The following is a 22,946-nucleotide window of genomic DNA, read 5'->3' as shown; positions in this document are numbered from 1 at the left end:
TTAGTCATTTTTTTTGAGCTCCATGGAAGCAGAGTATGATTCGGTGTAAGGTTGAAAGGCCTGCAGGTGTAAGCAATGTATTATATACACTAAACATGATACCAGATGCACTAAATGTGTAAAAAAGCCAAATAAGCCTGGACATTTTGCAATTTGAATCATCACTGATAAATAGAGTGGGTGTTATAAGACCTGTTTAGATAGATTGGATTTATATTGCTTTTTTCTTCCTGAGTACAGTTGGGTTGAAACAGGGAAGTGGTGCAGGTATTTGGTAATATGGATACGCTCTTTTAAGTAATCTATTGTTTTTGGTTTCTACAGAAACTTTTGTTCCTTGACGTTTGCCTGTAGGGCTGTGCGTCTTCTGGGAATTTCGTGAAGAAGAGCTGTCCGAAGAATATACTCAGCACACGAATGTCTTTGATTTGTCCTGCCATAGCCTGCAAACATTATAGTGCACACAAATATTCACTTTTTCAGCCTGGTGACACAAGTAGCAAAATAAGAGGTTTTTAGATTTTAAATAGTATCACAAGAAAATACTCATTTAGAGCGAAAAGCGCTGATCAACTGGTAAATAAACCATGTGCTGCACATGTGTATGAAATAGTCCCTTGTTAGGCATCACTTCATTGAGTTAAGAACGTGACTATGACTCAGCAAACTCAGCAAACGGCTCTGAAGCTGTGAGCAGGATGGATTCAGTTTCAGTGGAGGTGCTTAGATTTATGTACTGTGTGTTTTAATAAACTGGTGCAGTAGCCAGTCAGAACAACCTATTTTACATTACTGCAAGGTTTTTCCTCTCAATGCTACTGACGTAGTCTATCTTTGCTCTGATTGGCTGCTTGAAAGCAGGTGATCCAGGGAAATAAACACACTGATGAAGTTTTAAGGTCTTTCCACTAGATTTTCCCTTTCAGGCAGTCCCTGCACATGCAGTGGCGCTCATACACGATCCTCTACAGTCAATCAAGCACACATCTGCATGTTCACCGCAAGAGTCTCATACACTGGATATTAATTGACATTTAAGCTTCGCTCCTCAATCATACATCTGGAGTGAATCAAGTACGATTAGAGCTCTTTTTTTATACACGTGGATCACAGTTCTACTTTTAGCAAGTTTCTTTGGTGTTGTTGTGGTTTTTCAGGCACAGTAATTACACCTTCTATAAGAAACAAATTGCATATACTGTGTGAAGCATTCTAATTTTCTTCAAGCTCCTCTGTCATCAGCTAGGTTTCTATATCAGCTGGGCAGAACATCATGCTGAGATGAAAATATTTCAGTAAAGAGCTCATTTGATTGTTTGTAAAATAAGACACTGCTACAAATGTACCATTATTTTTATTATGTGAACTGAGGGAGAGGCTTTTTGTTCTGCTCCTTATCCTTTCAGTACTTCTAGTGTGTCAGTCACCAGGGACTCGGATTGCTTGTGAGTGCTTGAGAGGCTAACCCAACCTTTTAAGGTTTTTGCAGCATATAAAACAAGTTATACCATCATCTCATATCCTGGCTTTAATGTTCACATTTAATCTGAAAGGGCACATGTTCCTGTATGTAACACACATTAAGCTGTTGTTCTACAACTCATCCTCTGGCCGCCCTGCTTGTTGAAATGTAATGATTTACAGGGTTGGTGAGTTCATGCTGTAAGAGGTTAACTTGCCTTGGAAACCGATTTGGAAATTCCCTCTAATGTCTGTTTCTCTATCACAGAATCAACACCTGTTTTATTGAAACAAATTAAAACAGAAAGTTTGTGTTAATTGACACCAGTGCACAAACTTTTATTACAATGATATATAATTTCTGGGTAACATGTGAGTAATTTTGACATGAAATACTTTTCCTGGAACATCATCAGCAAGCTGAGCTTGTTAATTCTGCTTTGGTACACAGAGTCCAGGCTTTTGTTTGGCTTAGCAAACATTTGTGCTAACCTCAGTCTCTTAAAGTGACAATCAAAATTGCATTATCTTTTTTTTAATGACATTACCTTATTTGGATCATAAATAAAGACTTTGTGAGCACGCTGGCACCATGTGGATTTATTCTGGAGAATTTTCTTATTCGCTGTTGTTGAACAGCATCATTTCAAATAACACATATTTATATAAACAAAACAACTGGTTTCTATGGTTTTCTCTCAAATTTGTTGCATTTAAATGTGCTATAGAAATAAAATTGATACAAGTAGGGCGCCTTAGTGCTAAATTCATGTATGATAACGCTGAATCCAAAACATTGCAATAAAATAATGCATATATGCATGGCATATACATATACATATTGGCATAGTAGTAGTGCTTATTTTTACATTCCTAGGGCTGCTAATTCGAATTAGATGTCAGCTGCAAAACTCAATTAAAGATTTTTTTTTTCTCTGTAATACTGCTTTGTGTTACACAGTTGAGTTTTAATCATTATTTGAAGCTTACAGCGCACACTGGAGCACAAGACAGAAGCGTAATCATTGTTTTTAGTCACGCGGGTGTTGTGGCTTACAGGCATGTAAACTCAAAGGAAAGGTTTCTCTTCTCGATGTTACACCTAAACCCAACCTAATACACAATGACTGGAGTCAGTAAGCAGAGCTGACTTTGATCTTGGAAGTGCAGAAGACCAAGCCTGCTTTTCCCATGATCTTGTTCCCTGACTTTTTGCCCTGTCAGACCATTGCCCTGACAGCTTTGAACAGGTGGAGAAGAAGGTTCAAACACCTTTATGAACTCTGTGCATCTGTGTGTGGGTCCCAGTGTTCACATTTTCCCCTCTATTCCCAGTCATATATTTGTGACTTGTAACGGGTGGAAGGACACCTTATCTACATCAAAGCTTTGCAGGAACTGGCTTCCTCCATCTGATATTCTCATTACTGTTGTGATGCTTGAAGACAGTTCCGTCTGTGGTGGTCTGAGTTAGTCACAGTAGGAAGGAAAGGAAGGCCACAACAATAAATCTGATTTGTGCTGCAGGGACACATCTTTGGTAGCTTCACGAAAGAGTGACAGAGAAATAATGAAAGAAAAACATATGGCCGACCGCATTAGTTAGGCAAGTGCTTTTCTTGGTGTTTTCTTGACATATCCATGCTTCAGAGTTGCTAATGGTCAGTCAATTCCAGGTATTACTGTTTGGTTTCAAAATATTAACCAGACATTCTGCTTTGTGACACGTTTTATGTGCAATCATCGTGGTCAAAGTCAGTCTGCTTCTTATCTGTCTTTATTTGTTTCTGTTTGCACAGTGTTTCATTGGTCCATGTTTTGGGTCATGATCACTACAATATTCTCCCTCAGTCCTCTGGCCTGAGAGGACTGAGGGAGAATATTGTACAAATTTACTACAATCTGACGCATGCGTCCAGATATCAGACCACGTGCTGTTTTTCTTACAGCTGTTCTGAAGCACTGTATTGTAAATTTAGACTCCTTGTCAAAGTGAGTTAATTGATGGAAGCACTTTTACTGAGCTGTCATTGTCAGCTAAACTTACTTTGAACATCAGCTTGTGTAACTCACTCTGTGTCTCTTCTTTTGTTACACTGCCTTTATAAACCTGACCTGAAGCTGGCTCGAATCTTATTAAGTTTGCAGAAGAAAAATAATGTTGTACTCTTTTATGTTTACTTCTGTTCTCAATATAGAGCTTCTGTGTGAGGTTATATATGGTAGCTTAGTCCGTTTAATCAGTTGAACATCACTGCAAATGCCACAGTCTGACCAAAATATCCTCAGATAACTGTTTTAAAATAAGGAGCAGACACGGAGGGGGGATATTTTTAAAACTCTCAGCAGAAGACATTATACGATGATAAAAGCTAAATATCTGTTCCTGCTGTTCTTTTAAGATAAAACAGATCCATGACACCTTCTGGGACTGTTTGCATGCTTCTGCCTGTACAAGGGAAGGACTGACCTTGGGCTGCAGCTGTTCATCACAATTTGGCAGCATCTGGCTGTGCTCAGGGGTGAGGTGTGCCCATGGGGGAGCTGGGCATACAGAGAGTAGAAATACTTTGTTCTGAGCTGGTTGCATAGAGGATAGGACTAATTAAAGCATAATCCATATAGCTTTCTAGATTAGAAAGATCTATTTCTGTCCTCCAATTGTACATTTAATACACTGAACATTTAGTTCTTCAGTCCTAAAGTTAGCAATTCTAGTACATTTGCAGAATGGCGGAAGAAAAAGAAGTTTGGCACGTCTTTAAATTAAGTACAATATAATATAATATGGTATAATATAATATAATACTGCATGATTAAATCCCAAAAGGTTGATTGTGTTCATCTAGACGTAGCGTTTTCAGTGGGGGAAACATTTCGTCACTCATCCACGTGACTTCTTCAGCTGACTGCAGGTTTCCCCAATCTTATAAACATTACATTTGCACAATAAATGAAACTAGCATCACTGAATGAACAATGGGCTGGGAGGTCAGTTCCTTGATCATTAACATGGAAATTCTCATGACCATTGATCAAAGACCACTGATCAGTGGACACGAGTACCATTCACAGAGACTTGGGGAATGGCTGCAATCGCAGCATTGTAAGATGGTGAAAGATGTACCCTTAAGCCCCCTCCACGATTCAGACGTGGTCTTTCCCTTTTCACGTAAATGGCCTCCCTGACTCGCTGCTCACACTCGTTGCTCTCTGTCCAGGATGTGTACATCCTCATCCTTGAAAGAGTGTCCACTGGCCTGTAGATGTATGGTTTAATAAGTGTATAATACTGTGGCTCTCAGTAGTGTAAGGTGTAAGCAAAGGATTTTCTGTGCTGATTATTAAAGTTTGCATGCATGACTAAATGAATACAGGGTTTCAACCTTTCTATTTCTGCTATTACAGATGTTTTTTTGCAACCCTTTTAAAAAAATGATCAAGTGTTTGTCGTACAGGTGGATTTAAAATGGATTTTTAAGTTACTTTTGTTTAAATCGAGCTTTGCCCTACCTTTAACAATTGTTTTAATGCCATGTAACAGTTTTAGTGGAGAATAGCAAAGCTGAACTGAAGAGTTTATTTAATTCCTACGATAAAAATAGAAGCACTTGGCTGTGTCACAGTTATGATTTCGGTGATTAAAGATCCTTCTCTGTCTGCAGTTATGACAAAAATGAAACCTGGACTTTCTCAGATAAAGCTGTCGCCTGACATTCAAACAGAAAATAACTTTGCTATCAAACTGAACACAAACAGACTTTCTTAGGTAAGTTGAAGATGTCTGATACGTTAATATATACATTTCTTATTTTAATTCGACAAACTCAAAGGCTATGTCTCTAGCGTGACTTTGCGGCAGATGAAGTTTGCACAGCTGTCATGGTGAAATAAGAATACATATATAAAATGTAACAATTTACATAGAGGATTTCCACCAGACAGGTTGTTCAACTCTGAGGGTTCTTTCTTTAATTCCCTTTTAAGTCTTTTTCATCTTTTGATTTAATTGGGAACATAGTTTCATAAGATACATTAGCAAAGTTAAAAGTTGTAACTTTTGTCTATAAAAAGAAACCTCAAAGTCTTTGGAGAAGCATGGACAAGAGGAAAGAGTTGCACAATCAAAGATGCAACTGGAAACATTGCAAATGATGAAAGCAGCACTCAAAATGAAACACTGAACAAACTGGTCAGCAATAACCGCACAGTGCAATCACACGCCACACAAAATGACAGCTTCATTATCCGTATGTAGCTTGTCGTGCATGTTTTCAACAGGAAAAGCTGTTAAAAAGCCACAAGGTCTTAACTATGTTTGGCGACAATTAAAACACATCCTTCCTTGTATTATATCTTGAACACACCACTGACTTGAATATGCCTGAGTAAGCACTGGAAATGGTCCAGTCTTATTGTCATGGCCCTTCTTGTCATATTAACGTAAAGTATGTGGGAAGGAAGGGATTACAAATTAGGTTTAAACATTCATGTGACAATAGCCTTGACTACAATACACCCACAATGGAAGTAATGACAAAAGACACCCAAGAATGTTCTTCACTATAATCTGAAAACCTATTTAAAAAAAAAACAGATTCCTTCATGAATACTGCTCCTACTTTTGGTTGATATTATAAGTGTTGATATGCAGTCACCCATTACCAGCAGCCTCATTAAAAGAGAGCTCAATAGCACAAGTACTTGACACATTATATCACATCAAACACTACGTCGTATTAAAGCACTTAAAGCATTCGCAGTTAAACTTAACAGAAGCAGAAGTGATTGGGAAGCAGTGCTTAATCTCATTGTAGTGATCTCAACAGACTGATGTAATATGTGGCTAAATTTCTAAATGAAAAACGTATGATTTTATTGTGTTTTTTGACCCCCCCTTTCTTACTTTTAAGTCAACTTTAATCGCTTTCACATGTTGTTAAGATCTTGTTTTATTTAATGTGAGTCCAAAACTGATTTGCTCTCTTATATGACTGAAAAAAGCAACAAATAGCTTTAAAAATAGCTGAAATATTAAGTTTTATATTAATAATTTCCATTGCAGAAGACTTCCCATCTTTAGGCTCACGGGTCCACATCGCCACTCGCTTGGTACGGCAGCATGATGAACCCCGCAAACGCTGCCTCTTCATTTTTTTAAAGGCCCTCTGATCCAGCCTTTTTTGTGCTGTCCAGCTGTGAAGGAGAATCTGTGATTTCTTATAGTCTGAAGGTCGGGGAATTGATGGTTTGATGGTCAGTGATGTATGAAGGACTGCAGTCTACCATTATACACAGACATATATTCACTTTTAGTCTGAAGCAGTTCAGCACCGATGGTTTTATGTGCAGAGAAAACCTTACTTGACGTAGGTTCTCGTGTTGCTTAAAATGCCATCTTTTTGTGCATCATGTGGTAAATCTTCCAATTTTTTTGTCTTCATTATTTTGTCTCTTGTTTGTAAGAGTCTTTTTTATCTTTTTGGGTTGAAGTCTGTCCATTTTTGCATGTTTTCTACACTGCGCTTACAAAACGGGACAAACTCTTCTGTTCTCTGGACCATCTGTTAAATTGTCACCCATGGGGATGCTTAGATTTAACCAACCAATAAATCACATTGCATCACCAAAAGCCAGAAGCGGTGCATGAGTTTGGGAGGCAGCATCCTACAACAGATCATCCGATTTTTTTTCTGTTCACGCTCTGCTGCACCGTTTGATTGACTGATTGTCTCTTCGAGTTCTTTTCTCTAAACATAATGTTTTCATACTGTCCCGTCTGTCTTCCCGTTGTTTTCTTGTGTCTGCTTTTTAAGGAAAGAGAGCTTGTGTTGTGTGTTGAGGATGATTCTCTTTGAATAGCCAGGACTGAAATGCACCTGTGAAGGTTTTCAGCATCATAATAACCACACTGGCTGCTCAGATCTAAGGACTTTAGATCTGACTCAGGCTTTAATCTTATCTCAGCTGCTGATCCCCAGGTATCAGTCTGATGTGTGTTATGTGTGCTTGTGTGTTCATCTGTAAGTGAAACATTCTTGCTTTTCTTTTTTGTCCCTTATCGGTCTGCAAGAAGGTTTATTGAACCCACTTTATATCCTGTAATTCCTGCTCACTTTCTGGTTGGGAGTACTGTTTTTTCAGTATATTAGCTAAATCCTCTGACAAACTTGCACAGCTGGCATTTCTGAGATACTGCCACCTCTCAGCACAAAATCCTGGTAGCCATTGCATTACAAAGTGAGGAAATTCACATGTTATAATTTAATGAATCTCCCTGTGGGTCCTCGTGTTTTTCAGCTATACAGAGCCCTGTATATTTGATGGATAACCCCTAAGTTAGGAAGGGTATCTTTGTAAAAGTAGGGCTTCATATATGGTAAATTCATTATTACTTAGTTTAACATAGCAGAGAGTTTTTTGGATGTCCCGTCTCCTCTTCTCCCCTTCGAGCGAACTTCACTGGTTTGTTTGTGTGCTGGATCAACAGCACAAGCAGTCCCTTCAATTACAGCCCTCAAGGTACAAATTAGTGGTTATTACACTGGGCGGAGAAGCTTCCCATTTTCCACTCCTTCATCTAAATACATATAAACCATAATTCAAGCCTAATGTGGTAATTTCTTGTCTTGTGTTTTATTGTGTTTCATCATATACTGGCTGGTGATGAAATGTTCATCCCTCTGGTGTGATGTGCTCCAGACTGCTGCAGCAGTCGACAGGCGGGGGAATTAAAAGAGGAGGTGGGACACGTATCTCTTCCCTGTCTCATTGCCCGTGGTCATTGGCTCCTGTGAAAGAGGGGACATTAATGACAGAGGGGCCCTTTGTGTGTGTCATGACCAGGCAGGCAATGACATTTAACAGAAGCAGCCAGTTAGAACTGATGGCACGCTTGTGCTTGCATACCGACAACTGTAGCCTGATGCTCTCTATCAGCATCAGGGAGGATTCAACTGGCCCAAAGCATCTTTTTTTTAACATATGTTGCCCATGGGAGGAAAACAGATACAATGGTGTATTAAAATAGTTGCTTTGTGTGCATTTTTTTTTTTTTTTTTTTAGAAACGTGGCACAAAGAAATGTTTTTCCTTCACATTACAAATGAACTCGAGGGATAAGAATAGAGATCCTGCCATCTGGAGTGTGTTGAGTTTGGTGTTCCAGTATTTGACAGGAAAATCTGTCCGTGTTTAGTCTGTGTTAAAATATTTTTGGCTGTTTATCTTGGATCGTGCCCACATCATTTAAGGTCGACCCTTGTCTCAAACCTCAGGTTTCTAGTCTTTCTTTTAGTTTTCATAGTTGAATAAACCTTTGATTCGCCTCCTTGTGCATTTTTTTTTCATTCTTTCTTCATCCTTTGTCCTGCTCAGCTAGTAACACAGAGCAAAGGGAAGAGTAGGCCTGGGTTCCTCTGGTTATATTTAGCAATGAACAGATGCAGCGCACTGGAGTGGAACATACTGCCTCTGTTCGCTTTGCTGTGTGCGCTTGTGTGTTTTTGCGTGTCTTTGACTGTGACTCTTCCTTCAAACCCATTCTCCTATCATGCTCTGCTGACTCTGACTCAGCAGCACAACACAGGATAACTGGGTCAGGACTGGGTTCTGCATATTACCGTAAAATACCTTGACAAAAAACAAAGCTCATTATCAACTATGTGCTGCTAACTTTTAAAAAATGACTTTTTCATATAATACAAATACAAAATAATACTGCATAGAGGAGAAGTGTCAAACATTTAGCCCAGATGGGTCTGACTGGCTTCCTGAAATGCTCCAATCTAGCATTTAGAAACTACACAGAAGGACAGCATACAGTTAGAAGGCATCAAGTTGTGAAAATGAATCACGTAAAGACTAAACTGTGATGACCTGCCATACCACACCAAAGTAAGGTGACCAAGTTATGCGACAGTGTTTCTTTGGTTTAGGAGAGCTGAGTTTGTTTGCGATGACCATCCTGATTGATTGTTCTTTGAATAAGGTTTTTTTTGTTTTGTTTTTTTAAATTTTGCAGAGATAGGAAAAAGAAGTCATAAATACTTTCGGCTGCTTCTTTATTCACGAGGAGCTGCCCCATGTTATGGCATATTTTCATGCTGGGTGCCCTTCTTGATGCAATCCTTGCGTGTCTCCTCCCAGAACTGAACAATGTGTAAACGTTACACTGTGGAGGCACCAAGTCCCCTCTGAGAGGCATTTTTTAATGTTTTTCATTTTTCATGTTTGACAAAATAATTGTCAGACTAATAAATACAATGATTTTATTGCCATTCTGTTAATGTAAGCCGCTCCCCCCCCCCCCCCCTTTTTTTTTTTTTGCATTTACGAAATGTGTTATTCAAAAAATATGCAGCAAAACACAAACACAGTTTTTGCTTATTGTTGTTAGCAAAGTCAGTGTAACTTTTTACTTTTGTGCAGTCGTGACTCTTGCTTTTTAATTGGCCAACAAAAATATATATGAAAACAGATATAAGGAAGAGAGACTGAATTTTCTCACTTTAACATTGTGTCACTGCCCAGATGGTGTTATTTTGCTGAATATGATGCTGACACTCGGGTTCTCCATGGTCTCATTGAAAGCAGGATGTTACAGTGGGAGTAACATAAAAGGAGTTCTGGGTGTGGCTGGTTATGGAGGTAATTATAGGAGGAGATGGCAGAGGACCAGTCCATAGCTGTATGGCAGACCTATCTGTGATTGTTGTTTTTTCCTCTCCATCCCTGGCACTCTGATTGCAGGGCTGCTAGTGGTGAACATGTGCAGATGACCCTAAAAGCACTTCCTTTCTGTCTCTGTATGTTCATATGGCTATAAGGGAGCGACAGAAATCGTGTGTATGCATTCAGTTCCCATGAGAACAAAAATGTGAGATCCATGTTTAATATCACTACTATCAAGTCTTCTGTATCAGCTGTCATTAACTGGGCAGGGTAATGGATGTGTAATAGCTGGAGATTGCAGCTACTTTATCACACCGAGAGAGTCAAGTGAAGCACATCACTGAGAGCAGGAGTATTTGATTAGTTTTGTCTCTTGCATCCCACCCGATGTTAACCTCTCTCAGACAGACCCTCCTTGTGTTACTGGATAATGTAGAGTTAAATGCTCTCATCTGTAACTGGAGAGTCTAATGTTGACTGACGGGATGTGCTGAGACCCACAGGAAGCTGCTTAAACAATGGAATTTACTGTTTAAGAACCAACATTTCCAGTTCCTTCTCTGTGGCTATTATTTGGAATCAGCAGAGGAAATACAATATTATTTGTCACCTGGAGGAAATACCATTTCTTTGTTTAAGCTCAGGGTTATCAACCTGAGATTGCTTGAAACATTCACAGAAAGCATTTCGGTCCATGCGTGACTTTGTGCCACAGATAGAAGGACGCAGCCAGAGTGGAGCCTTCTCAGTTAAGCTGTGATCGAAAAAGCTATTGAGGCCTTCGCAGTTTTGCAGGACGTTTCGCTTTGTTCATCTCATCCTGATGTAGACGGTGTTATGATGGGGAACAGCTCTAGATGAACTGTCTGCTAGCTTCTGTAAGTTACTGTTTAAACAGTTGGTTAGTACTATAGCTGAGATGAGAAGGTTAGTGCTACTCTGTGCTGTCACTGCTAACCTGCAGCAGCAGGCCATTAGCGCACCATTAGGACTAGAAACAGTTAGGCTGGCTTTGACTGAACACAACAGAAGTTTGCACTAGCAGTTCTGCAGCTCTCTGTGTTTCATACCAGCCTCCCTCTGTTTCCAATCACTATGCTCAGCAGCTCAGCCAGCCAACAAAGCCATTCAACTATCAGCAAGGAAATTAACAGGAATTAAAACTTTCTTTAAAAGACAACATATTAGGTAATTTGAAAGAATGACTGGTGGCACCTGGAATTTTTATACCCAAATATCTTAACACGGTCACCTTTGCCTAACACCCTCTGCTTGGAAGTAAACCTTTTCTTAAGCAAAAATCCTTCTGTCATCACCACAGGTGCCGTTTTATAATAGGCAGAAGTGTGTGTGTGTGTGTGTGTGTGTGTGTGTGTGTGTGTGTGTGTGTGTGTGTGTGTGTGTGTGTGTCCGTCTGCATGATTGACTGTCCTGCTTTACACATAAGGGCAACTTGCCTACCGTTTAACATCTAATCAGTGCCAGCTGCAACTTCCTCTGGAGAAGGGAGGTTTCTCCAGAGGCTTGCTGGTGTTACAGAGTTATCTTTGGGGATGTTTATGTTTGCTTTGAGTCTACTTTAATGTAAATAAAGTGGAAAACAAGTGTTTAAAGTTTCCATTATTACCATCTTATCATACAATACACACTTTTCTTATGGTAATTACCACTTGCAGAGTATAAACTGTGCAGCATTCTCCCAGAGAGCAGCTGTAATTTAGGGATTCTTTCTGCTATGGCCAGCATGAAACTACGCCTGCTTGTGTGGTCTTTATCTTGGGATTAAACAGTTGTGTTGATTTTTTTTTTTCGTTACACATGATTTATCAGACCTTGGTTGCAGACAGTTTTTATGTGCTGTCCAACTCTTTTTTTTACTACTACAAACACCTTTGTGGCAGAGGTGGAAGCAAAACTAAGGTCACTAAGTAAAAGCAGCAGTAGCAGTACAGTATTTTTAAAGGATTTTTTTTTTTTATTACATTTTCCTGTGAAATGTGGTAAAGCAAAATTACAAAGTTACAAATGAAGTGAAAGCACTCTGGTCTAAAATCTCCACATCTTTTTGTTTCTTTTTGTTTATGTTTTCTTATTAGAACTCACATAATTGAGATCCACCACTGGAGGGCAGCATCCTCTAATGACCACACATGGCTCATGTCATTTGCAGGTTGGCTCTGTGTTGCCATGGTAACGGATCTGCTGGAATCAGGCTTGCAGGCTATGAGGATTGGAGACACAGAGGGCAGTGTTGAGCTTTAGGATGGGAGATGAATCCCAATCAGCAGCTGAGCAGAGCTTCACAGGCAGACAGCAAACACACTGATATGGTGGATATTTCCTAAAAACTGATGGCAAAAGCTGCTGACTACTTTTACATAAAAAACAATCACAAACACCTCCACAACACCGCTGGTGTTTGGATGCCTAAGCCTGTGGTTTGAATGGCATGTTTATTTCCACAGGCTTGATTGACAGGCAGTAGCAGTGACTCGTAGTGACGACAGCTGCTCTGTGGTACTATAGTCTGCAGCTGCTTTGCACAGTCTTCTGCTGATGTTTTAGCCAGTCACGGCCATATGTTTGCGTGCTCTTGTCATCTGGCCAGCATGTTTTAATGCATGAGATTTTCTTTTTATCCTCTTCAAATGTCTCTTCTAAAGACAAGCTCTTATGATAGCCTCTCCAATTAACATCACATGATCACGACGTGGATGCATTTTGTGTGTATTTATCTCTGCTTTCGCAGTCAAGTCAATAAATGTGAGAATGTGTAAATCTCTATCTCTTTAGATGTTTAAGTGCACATGCTGCGCCCCCCAACCCCCAGCCTCCACCTCCATTTCCAAATTGAGACAGGGATGCATAACTAGATTTAAGGTTATGTAATGCTGACTGGAGGCATGGAGGATGTGTATAATCCACTCTTATTTGGGTTAAATCCATCTCTCTCCGGCGCTCTCTGTCAATCTGGAAAAGGACAGGAGCCCTTACATATTCACACATCTCTCTTCTGCCTCATCAGACTTGAAAAGCACCAATCTCTGTCACACACAGTCTTTTACCAGCCAGCTTCACAAACATCCTAACTCCCAAGAACCATCTCTCAAAGCGCTAATGTCTCTGGTGTCTCAGATTTTTCCCTGATGGAGTGATTTGATTGTTAAGAAAATCAAGAATATCTTCTTCAACTTCTTAAAGGATCTATCTTATCATTTAGACACAGATTCTTTGTCATTTTCACTGACAAAATGGTATGGCATTTTTTGGGCTGCATGTGTTCATGAAAGACATTTATACTTACTATATTGCCCGAGTTTACCAAAACTAAGGTCTGATATTCATTATTAAAGTAAGACAGGCATCATAATATGTAATTAATTTGATAATATGCCATAATAACTTTATATTACAGAAGATAAGATCAGAAAATATTCATATTTTACATAATAAAACTGTGACTATTGTAAATATGATCTTTGAGGAAAAGCATTTAACCATTGTCTTTTAACTAATTCATTGTCTTGCCTCAAATTCCTAACTATCCAAGCAGTTTTGCTGTAAGGATAGCAATGTTAGTCAGTCAGTCATTAACTACTACAAAGTAAATATGTCCTTTGGTACAAACATTTAGAGGATGAACGCACTATTTCTTGTGATCCTCTATTTTTTTTCCTGTAGCAACTGCAACACATTCATGGATGGAGCCTGTGTCACTGCTCTGTGTGTGGCTTATGTATAGATTTAAAAAATGCACACCAGGCCTAGTAAAGAGTACAAGCATCACAGTTTTGCTACTGTTTATTAGCACTGCTGCCATCCTGGATCTGTGGACAAATCAGGGTTGGAAGGGTTTCTCCAACTTTCTGACTGGGAAGTTCCATTTGAAAATTCCAATTGCAACTCGAGATTTCTGACTTTCCACTTCCATAAGCCCTTGGTTCTTGTTTTTAGACTTCTTCTTTTACCAGAGCAGTTTTTACTTGCTTACATATCTTCTTTTCTTAACCTGATTAAGAGACACCCATTCCTTATGGGCCATTCATACCCACCACACTGGATGCATTATGCAGAAACACCAACACAACCAGCTCTGTACCAGTTACATCAGTACTGAGAGTGTGGGTACTTGCTGCAGTATTCTCCTGAACAATAGGTGTCACCACTTAGACAAAACCTCAATAACAGCACTATTACAGGAGGAGAAGAAACCAAACACAGATTCAAGGAAGCTGCACATTTTTTTAATCACATAATTTTCTTCCAGAAAGTTCAATCTGCTGCAGGATTTCTCTTTGTATTATCTATGAATCATTGAGAGGTACACAACCAGCCAAAACAACACCAAAGTGGAACTTGTGCAAGTGGATATGACAGATTACTGTGCAGAATTCAATGACTCTGTAGACTTTGCACTATAAATGTGTTTTTCACATTACATCACAGATATTAACATTTTCCCATGTTATAAGGTATCAAATCAAAAATGTATATGTTCAGTGCAGTAGTAGTATGTGCCTTTTTAAAAAACAAAACAAAAAAAGAACAACAGCATTATAAAGACTGTGTTTAGGAGAGATTAGTTGTGGATTAGCAGTAGCTGTATGAGAATGTCCAGTACATTCCCAGTAACAATACAGCGCTCTTAGCGTACACAATACAGGGATCTCCATTCAGCTCATGGTGAATTGAACAATTCACCATGTCCATTGTTCAAAAAATCTGTGGAACACTGCAGCGCCGTCGTCGCTGAGATATTATCTCCACTTTTTACACCACATCTGGTTGTTTTTGTTGCATTTTAAAGCTTTGTGTCACATCCTGCTGGAAAACCGCTTTAAATAGGTCAAGAAAAAAATTGTGTTTTAGTTAAAGTCCTTGAACATGGTAAGAAATTGAAAAAAAAAAATCCAAGGCCCCTTTTTCTTGCTGTAATAAAAATATATCAGAAATTGTGACACAGCTAATATGTATCAAATCAAACCATGAATTTTCCATGAGAGGAGTGCTTATTTGTTCAACATCTTTATAGAAATATTTTTTAATTTTACAGTTTAACTTGCAGAAGGCTGCATCTTCACCACCAAACCATTTGCTCATTTGCTTTACACAACAGCATTTGTAATTAAAAATTCAGGTAGAATATAAATAAACGGCATATAAAATGCATGCACACACACACACACACACACACATACGCATGCCACAGTGGTGCAGTGGTAATCTGTGATCCACATGCCTATAATCCTCATAAATATTGAATATTTGATGACTTTCTCATTGATGGAGCATGACACCTAGGCGGCCCACCCTCTGCTAACTGTAACACCCATGGGAGGGGAGGTTGTTCCCGACAGCGGTCTTATCTCAGGGAAAGCATCTGAGCCAGCAAAACTGACAAGACAGTAAAGGCGCCTGCTAATGTATGTGTAACACATCTTATTTTAGATGAAGCATTGTTTGTATAAATCAAATCGCTACAGACATGAAAACAGCAAAGGATGCAGTGATTCAAAAAGATGTGTGCATGTGTGTGTGTGTGTGTGTGTGTGTGTGTGTGTGTGTGTGTGTGTGTGTGTGTGTGTGTGTGCTTGCATGTCTGAGAGAGTATGCTGCTGTATCTGTTTTTCCTCTTACAATCTGACTTCTGCTTGCCTAGCAGGGACCGTAATGATGGTCGTCAGCACTGGCTGGTTGCTAGGTAACAATTACCTGACTGTGCTTTGCTTGCACTGAATTACACGGTGGGCTATGTGTGTGCATGTGTGTGTGTGTACGTGTGTGCACAGAAACTGAAATATACAACAACATAGAATCTTAGCCACTGTCTCCAGTTTTAGGGCAGAAAACACCCAGGAGCAGAATCACTGTGGTATTATTAGCCCAGCACTGTTTCTGAATCTTAGCTGTAAACTTATTCTCAACTTCTATTTTAATATTGTTTTCACAGAGTTTCAAATTTGTGTGTAAACAAACTGTTTTGCAACTGTAATCTCATTCTTTCTTCATGTTTGATTTAGATGTTTTTTGTTACTCTAGTGTAAGAAGCTTAATTCTCTGCGCCTTGCATTATTGGTTTTACTTCAGTGTTCAAGTGTTTATGGTCGTGTCCAAGTAGAGGGTGGTGGGGTGGATGTGACGAGGGGCAGATGATGATGTCACGTTACACGAAACCTCAGGATAGATGAGCAGTAGTTTTGGGTTTTTTTTTTCCTTCTGATGATTCTGCTTTGTCTCTTTTTTTGTAATGTTTTTCCTACTTCTGAATAGAATTTTTTCCAAAACTGGAAAACCTTCCTGCCTCCTTCCTGGCTTAGACTTCTCCACCCTGAAAAGCCTTTACTGAAACTAAAGGGTTTTAGTAAAAGTACTTCACTGAAACTCTACGGCCATGGCATTTCCAGGTCTAACTGTTCTCTAACATTATGAAAACCATGTTCTTATTTGAACTCAAACCATTAACCATTCTATTAACTTGAACAAACTTTTATCTTTTAAATTTTGCTTAGTCGTCGTCAAACGAAGGTTAAAAATATGTGCTGTATTACCTGCTCCTTGGAGGTGTACTAATTCAGGAAACAATCATACTGATCTTATTCATACCCTACTGACACTGATCGCTTAGGTCAGCAGTAGTTAGTCACTTCATGGATCAGCTGGATCCCAGTTGACAGAACAATTGGCCCTTTTTATGTTACTGTAATGTTAAATTCCCTCCAAGTCCCATCAGTTGTAAAGTAAACAATACATCCTCAGTAAGGACACTGACCCTGGCATCAGGAAGCACAGATCAAGGAGAGACTCCTCTACTATGAACTGATCCCGACAGGAGGCCATGGCACCTCCCCCAAGAACTGCGTGCCAGCTCTCCCAGACATGGATGATATATTTGGAGATCATTAAATGGTCCTAAATGAGACCCTGGCGTGAGAGCGAGCTCTGACCATCTGGCCCCATTGTGAGCGCCGGAGCTCTGTTCAAACTCAGCCAGCAGCATCCTCACGCCTGATTGGAGGGTTGATGAGTGTGCATGAATATTCCAGCCAATCAGACGGCCTTATAAACAATTACCCAAACCTCCCTCAGTCTCTACCTTTCCCAAATAAATGGACCATCCTAGTACATAATGTGTGTGTTTCCCTGCTGTAGTCAAACTGTTTATAAGGCCCCAACTCTTTTTTTACATTAGCCCCATAGTAAGCACCACTAATTCTCTTGTGATAATATGTCATATTATCACATATTTACTGTATTTTTCACTATGAATTAGATGTATGTGTAACAAGTTATTGTTACACATACTGATAAAGGTCTGGTCCTCTGTCACTATTTGAACAATGGAAATGTCGTGGCCTTTCATGACATTACTTGAGGGTGAATGAAAGCATGTCAGCGGTGAAAAGATGCCCTTTTTTTGGTTTATTTATTTGAGCTGTTTTTGTCTGGCCATGTTTTCCAGGTCACAAGCTCAACAAGGATCTGAAGCACTATCTGAGCTTGAGGTTTCAGAAGTCTTCTCCTGACCACGAACTGCAGAAGACAATCCGAGCCAACTTGTATCGTCATGCTGTGCCTTGTGAGTATTAATTTTTATTGTTTGGGTTTTGTTTTTGTTTTTTACATAATTTCTTCATCACTGGCTTATTTTATGGCTTGTTTACCATCTTTTTTATTTAATCCTTTCCTTTTTTATATAAATTATTCTGTTAGTCTTTATGTTCTTGTCATCATTTAAAATTTGCACAATCAGCAATTCTAATCAGCGAAAGGGGAAACATGTATTTTTCAAACACACTCGCTGTCATTTTTCTTATTACTGCCCATTAAAGCCACTTGTGTTGACCACGCCAGAGTACCATTTTTGCAGCTGTCTCACATCACTGTGAAAGATACAAAAAGCGTGGCTCAAGCCAAACACTCCGCGCTGTGCCAGACTCCACAGCTGGGCTCACTTACGTCACAAACAGTTGGATGTGCGGCTGGGTGACACAGCCCAGCTTTACTCAGTTCATTTTCCTACTGTACTCATGTCACGTTTGTGTTTCCAAAGCATTTGGCTTGAATTGTGTCGGCCACGAGGCTTGAGGCCTTAAGTGTTTCAGCAAAGCAGCACAGTAGATGTTTTCAGCTTGCAAGTGTATGTTAATGTTTCCCCCTGAGAACTTTATCTGATTATGATATGTACAGACATTAATTAAACAGGCACAACAGAGATCAGCATCACCATGACCACTCGCTCCTGTTTCTCTGAAATGGGACTTGGTGTTGGTTTGCATGTGTTTGCATTGCAGTGCTTCCTAATAAAATGTGGCTTCTAGTCTAATGGATTTTTTTCTCTCCCTGGGTCACTCTCTTGTTCTTTGCCTTTTCGCTCTTTGCTCCCCATCTCTGGGTGTCTTTCTCTTACTCTCAGCCATGTGACTGGTAAATCTGCCTCTCTGAGCCTCACCCGGTGCCCTCCCTGGGATTATGATGTTCTGATATATTGAAAATAGATTCCTGTCCGATTATGTGATGAGCATGTTGGACTCTTACGAAGTTCATTGTATGATGGAGAGGCCCCTGTGTGCTAGGACAGTGCTGACATAAACATCAAAACGAAAACTAAACAACAAGAGATTTTCAAAAGAATGCTACTGTAAGGTGGTGTAAGAGAGACCCAAATGATTGCAAGGATTTGTTTCTCTTTTTTTTTTACTTTTTTCCCTAAGAAATTGTGGATACAAATAGAGATACAAAAATCACTTCCTTTTTAGAGATAACTGTCGGCAGATTTAGTAAAACTTTTTAAGATGTCTTTAACTGCAAGAAATTAATCTTTGGGTCATTGCACACTGGTTTTTATTTTTACAAGAGCGCTTTTATTAAGAGGCTGCACTTTTATCATAGCTGACTGATGAAATCCACAAGAGAGGAAATGTACCAGTGCAACTGAATTGTCATCATGAAGGTTGGTTTAAGTCTCTAAGGTCAGTGAGGAGTCAGATGTAGGCAGGACTGTGCCTTGTATGCTCTCTCTCAAAGACCCTCAATGTTTTTAGAGCTCTTATATTGTGCTTTTATGACTTGTGATACAGTGTTTAACTGATCCGTCATTGACCTTAAAGACTCTCCTAAGAAATGTGTACAGAACAAACCTCTACATAGCTAAACTTAGCTGTTAACAGGACTAAATATCAGTGTCAGGGACCAAACAGTAAGGCACACGGGGCAAATATGTAAGAAGCATTTTTTTTAAATCATTTTTAATTAAATGAAAAATTGTAACACTGTCCACAAAATCCCAAATGGTGTAAAGACATCCAAAAACTCAAAATAAATTCAACAAAAGAAAACCCAAGCTGAGATTAGGTTTATATATCTAACTTCACCTAACAATTCAGGCACACGGATTTAATGTAGACACAGGTTAGAGAGAAAAGGGTGGGGCACTTAGCCAAACAATAACAACGAACAAACTTAGAAAACTTTAAAATAACATCAGTCAACTAATATTTTTTACAAATCAAGATTAATTTATATCAGATATAATCATATTTCTAATATATATCTATATAGATTTTTTCAAGTCTCCCTCCCAATTTCATATCCCCTGTTTTCAGTCCACTGTTGGACTCTTCCATTTCCTGCTCATATTGTATAAAAATCTCTCTAACCCAGCTGGTCAGTTTTTTGGAGCATGGTGGAAACACTTAGGGTAAATGTTACTAGCAAATAAATAAAAAAGCCTAAGACAGAACTGGTCACTATGTACTCAGATTAGAAAACAAATGCTTTGAATAAAAGTATTATCAAAGCAAGATTATGTGCCAATTTTTTTATTTAATTATGTTTGTGTGAAAGATAAATAAAAAAAATGAACACTGAAGGGTGCCTGGTGGAGCTACTACAGCCAGTAACATGTTCACATTGGTAATGCTGATATGTAGCTGGTGTAATCTACCAGATTTGCAACAATAATTTAGCATGTGATTAGCACTAAACACTAGGGGTGGGGGAAAAAATCGATACTGTGTAGTATCGTGATATTTTGTTTGCTAATAATGTATCGATACAGGGACAGCAGAAATCGATATTTTGTTACAAAAAAAGTTTTTGTGGACTGGAACATGCTCTGACTTCAGAGCACGTTGATCCTTTTTCTGAGCAAGAATCCTGACATTCCTTCACTGTCCAAATGTGTTTAACTCTTTTTTTGGCAGCAATAAACATGACAGTTTACTTATTTTAATTTAAGACATGTTTTATTTTAATTAAGTTTAAAACTTTTTTATTTAATGTAAAATTATATTTTGTTTTAATTTACTTTCAAATTCTTCAGTTGCTGAAGGGGCTGCATAGTTTTCATAAATTGCATAGTTCAGAATAGCTATAATTGTACCAGATGGTTGCATTCAGTTAAGTTGGACTAGACTGTAATACAAACCGTTCAGTTTGTCACCAAACTGACTGAAATGAGAGAAAGACTGAGTGTGAAACTTTGATATTAGATAAAATGAATATTGATAAAGTTTACCTTTATGTACAGAATCTGAATATTGCAAAATATTTAAAAAATTGCAATAATATCGTATCGTGCGTTAAGTATTGTGATAATATCGTATCGTGGGATGTATGGTGATTCCCACCTCTACTAAACACACAGACTGATCAACCAAGCTATTGGTTTTGCTGGTTTGGCGTCAAGGTTGTTGAAACGACCGATAAAAATATGAGAAACGGTCATAATAGCAGTCGAATATAATATATACTGACATGGCACTTTGCTGAATATAATGTAATCGGCCAATTACATGGCAGCAAGCTAATGCATTTTGACGTGGTCAAGATGACCTGTTGTAGTTCAAAGCAAAGATCTGAATGAGGAAGAAAGGTGATTTTAAGTTCTGAAAGATTGTTGGTGCCAGATGGGCTTGACTGAATATTTCGCTCCACTGGAATTTTCCCACAGGACCATCCATAGAGCTTGCAGAGAAACACTGGAAAAGCATAAAAATATCCAGAAGGCGACAGTATTTTGTATTGTCCTCAGAAGAGAATGGCCAGACTGCTTTAAGCTGATGGAAAACAAACAGTAGCACAATCACTTGTTGCACTTTCTGTATGCAGAAGAAAATGTAAAATTGGAAAATGTTGCTTGGTATGAGTCTACTTCTACTTCTGCATCTAGCTGGTAGGATCAGAATTTAACCATGAAAGTATGGATCCAACCTGCCTTGTATTAAAAATTCAGGCTGATGATAGTGGTGTAATGGTTTTGGGATATTTTCTTGGCACATTTTGGGCCCCATAGTACCAGCTGAGCATTGTTTAAACACCACAGCCTGGATGACGATTGTCACTGACCCCGTCCAACCCTTTATGGCCACAGTGTGCCAATTTTCTAATGGTTGCTTCCAGCAGAAAATGTCACAAAGCTCAAGACAGATCAAACTGGTTTCTTCAACATGAAAATGATTTCACTGTACTCAAATGACCTCCACTGTCACCAGATATCTTGCACAGGAAATTTGCATCATGGGTGAGCAGCCAACATGTTTGCAGCAACTACTTGATGCTGTCATGTCAATATGGACTAAAATCTCTAAGGAATGTTTCTAGCAAATTGTTGAATATACATATATTCAACAAGTTATATACCACAAAGAAGGCACTTTGGAAAGCAAAGGGGGTTAAACCCAGAACTGGTAAGGTATATCTCATGAATTGTCTGGGTACGTTGTTGAGGGGACATAAACATCTGTCATTTATCTGAATTTTTTGAGTATTACAGAGTATGTTACAGACTAATTTTTGACACATGACGTCAATATCTTCACACATTTACTATAGATTAAAATCCCCTACTGCTCGTTCACTGGGCATATCATTAATTTGTCATTTTAAAACAATACTATAATGTGACACTTACACTCAAAAATATTTTCCACTACTAATCAGTCGCTGCTTATATTGGATGTTCTTTCAATTCATTTATTTGGTTTGAAGAAAATATTGAAACGGTGTCCAGACCTGTTAGCCTTTGGCTGGTAGTTTTTGGCTGGTATCCTTAGATATGTATATAGTTTTGTATATATTATCCATCCAGGACCTTTTTCTTGTGACGTCTGCTCCTTTGTTAACCAGCTATTTTTTTTAATTTATTTATTTATTTTTATTTCCAACCACCTTCTCCACAGATGGGGATGGTGGCTTTCTCTACATGCATTGATTTTATACCCCAGTGTTTGTAGGACTACTGTGATAGTACTGTGTATGAGCTCATTGGTTTCAGTGATTCTGATAGTAGGGCTGGAGGTGGTTTCACATCTGAACGCATTCTTGTCTGTTGGGACTTTGTCAGTGAGCTCAGGGAGTCTTGTCCTTGGTTTTGTGGCTACCTTTGTCACAGTCTGAGGAGGCAGACCGTGCGGTGGACCCAGGTGCGAACACACGAGAGTAGACTGGAGTAAACTTAACTGAAAGCGAGCCTTTATTGTGGCTGGTGACAAGGAGTGCAGACAAGGCAGAAACGCAGTGACAAACTAAACTATGACTAAACTGGGAAAGTAAAACTAGGAAAAAACTATGAAGACACAGGAAACCATAACTATGAATACAACACTGACATTGAATACAGACTTTCAAAGTAAAACAGGAAGCATGGAGATTAGACATGACATGAACTAAACATAACCACGCAGACATGACGCATGAACCAGGGAGACTTAGTACAGGGGGAGATGACATAAACAACTAAGGAACAAGACTAAACAGCAATCTAGAAATTAACTAGGTGAACTAAGCTAAGGCACAAATAAATACAAAAGATAC

The 22,946-nt window shown here is 38.9% G+C and overlaps 1 protein-coding gene across 15 annotated transcripts in view; it reads left to right on the top strand.

Annotated features, from left to right (window-relative positions):
• Positions 1 to 22,946, top strand: part of LOC102291253 (membrane-associated guanylate kinase, WW and PDZ domain-containing protein 1) — an 89,373-nt gene that overhangs the window by 9,061 nt on the left and 57,366 nt on the right. For all 15 annotated transcript variants that reach the window (XM_014336600.2, XM_014336596.2, XM_014336603.2 and 12 more), the window contains exon 2: positions 17,593 to 17,709. In XM_014336600.2, coding sequence (XP_014192086.1) covers positions 17,593 to 17,709 — 117 coding nt within the window. The remainder of the gene's footprint in view (positions 1 to 17,592; positions 17,710 to 22,946) is intronic.

Source organism: Haplochromis burtoni, unplaced genomic scaffold, assembly GCF_018398535.1.
Source record: "Haplochromis burtoni strain Fernald_Lab_line unplaced genomic scaffold, NCSU_Asbu1 Contig_146, whole genome shotgun sequence".
Classification (NCBI taxonomy): Eukaryota; Metazoa; Chordata; class Actinopteri; order Cichliformes; family Cichlidae; genus Haplochromis; species Haplochromis burtoni.
The sequence above is the reverse complement of the archived record's forward strand: the minus strand, read 5'-3'. Positions and strand labels throughout refer to the sequence as shown.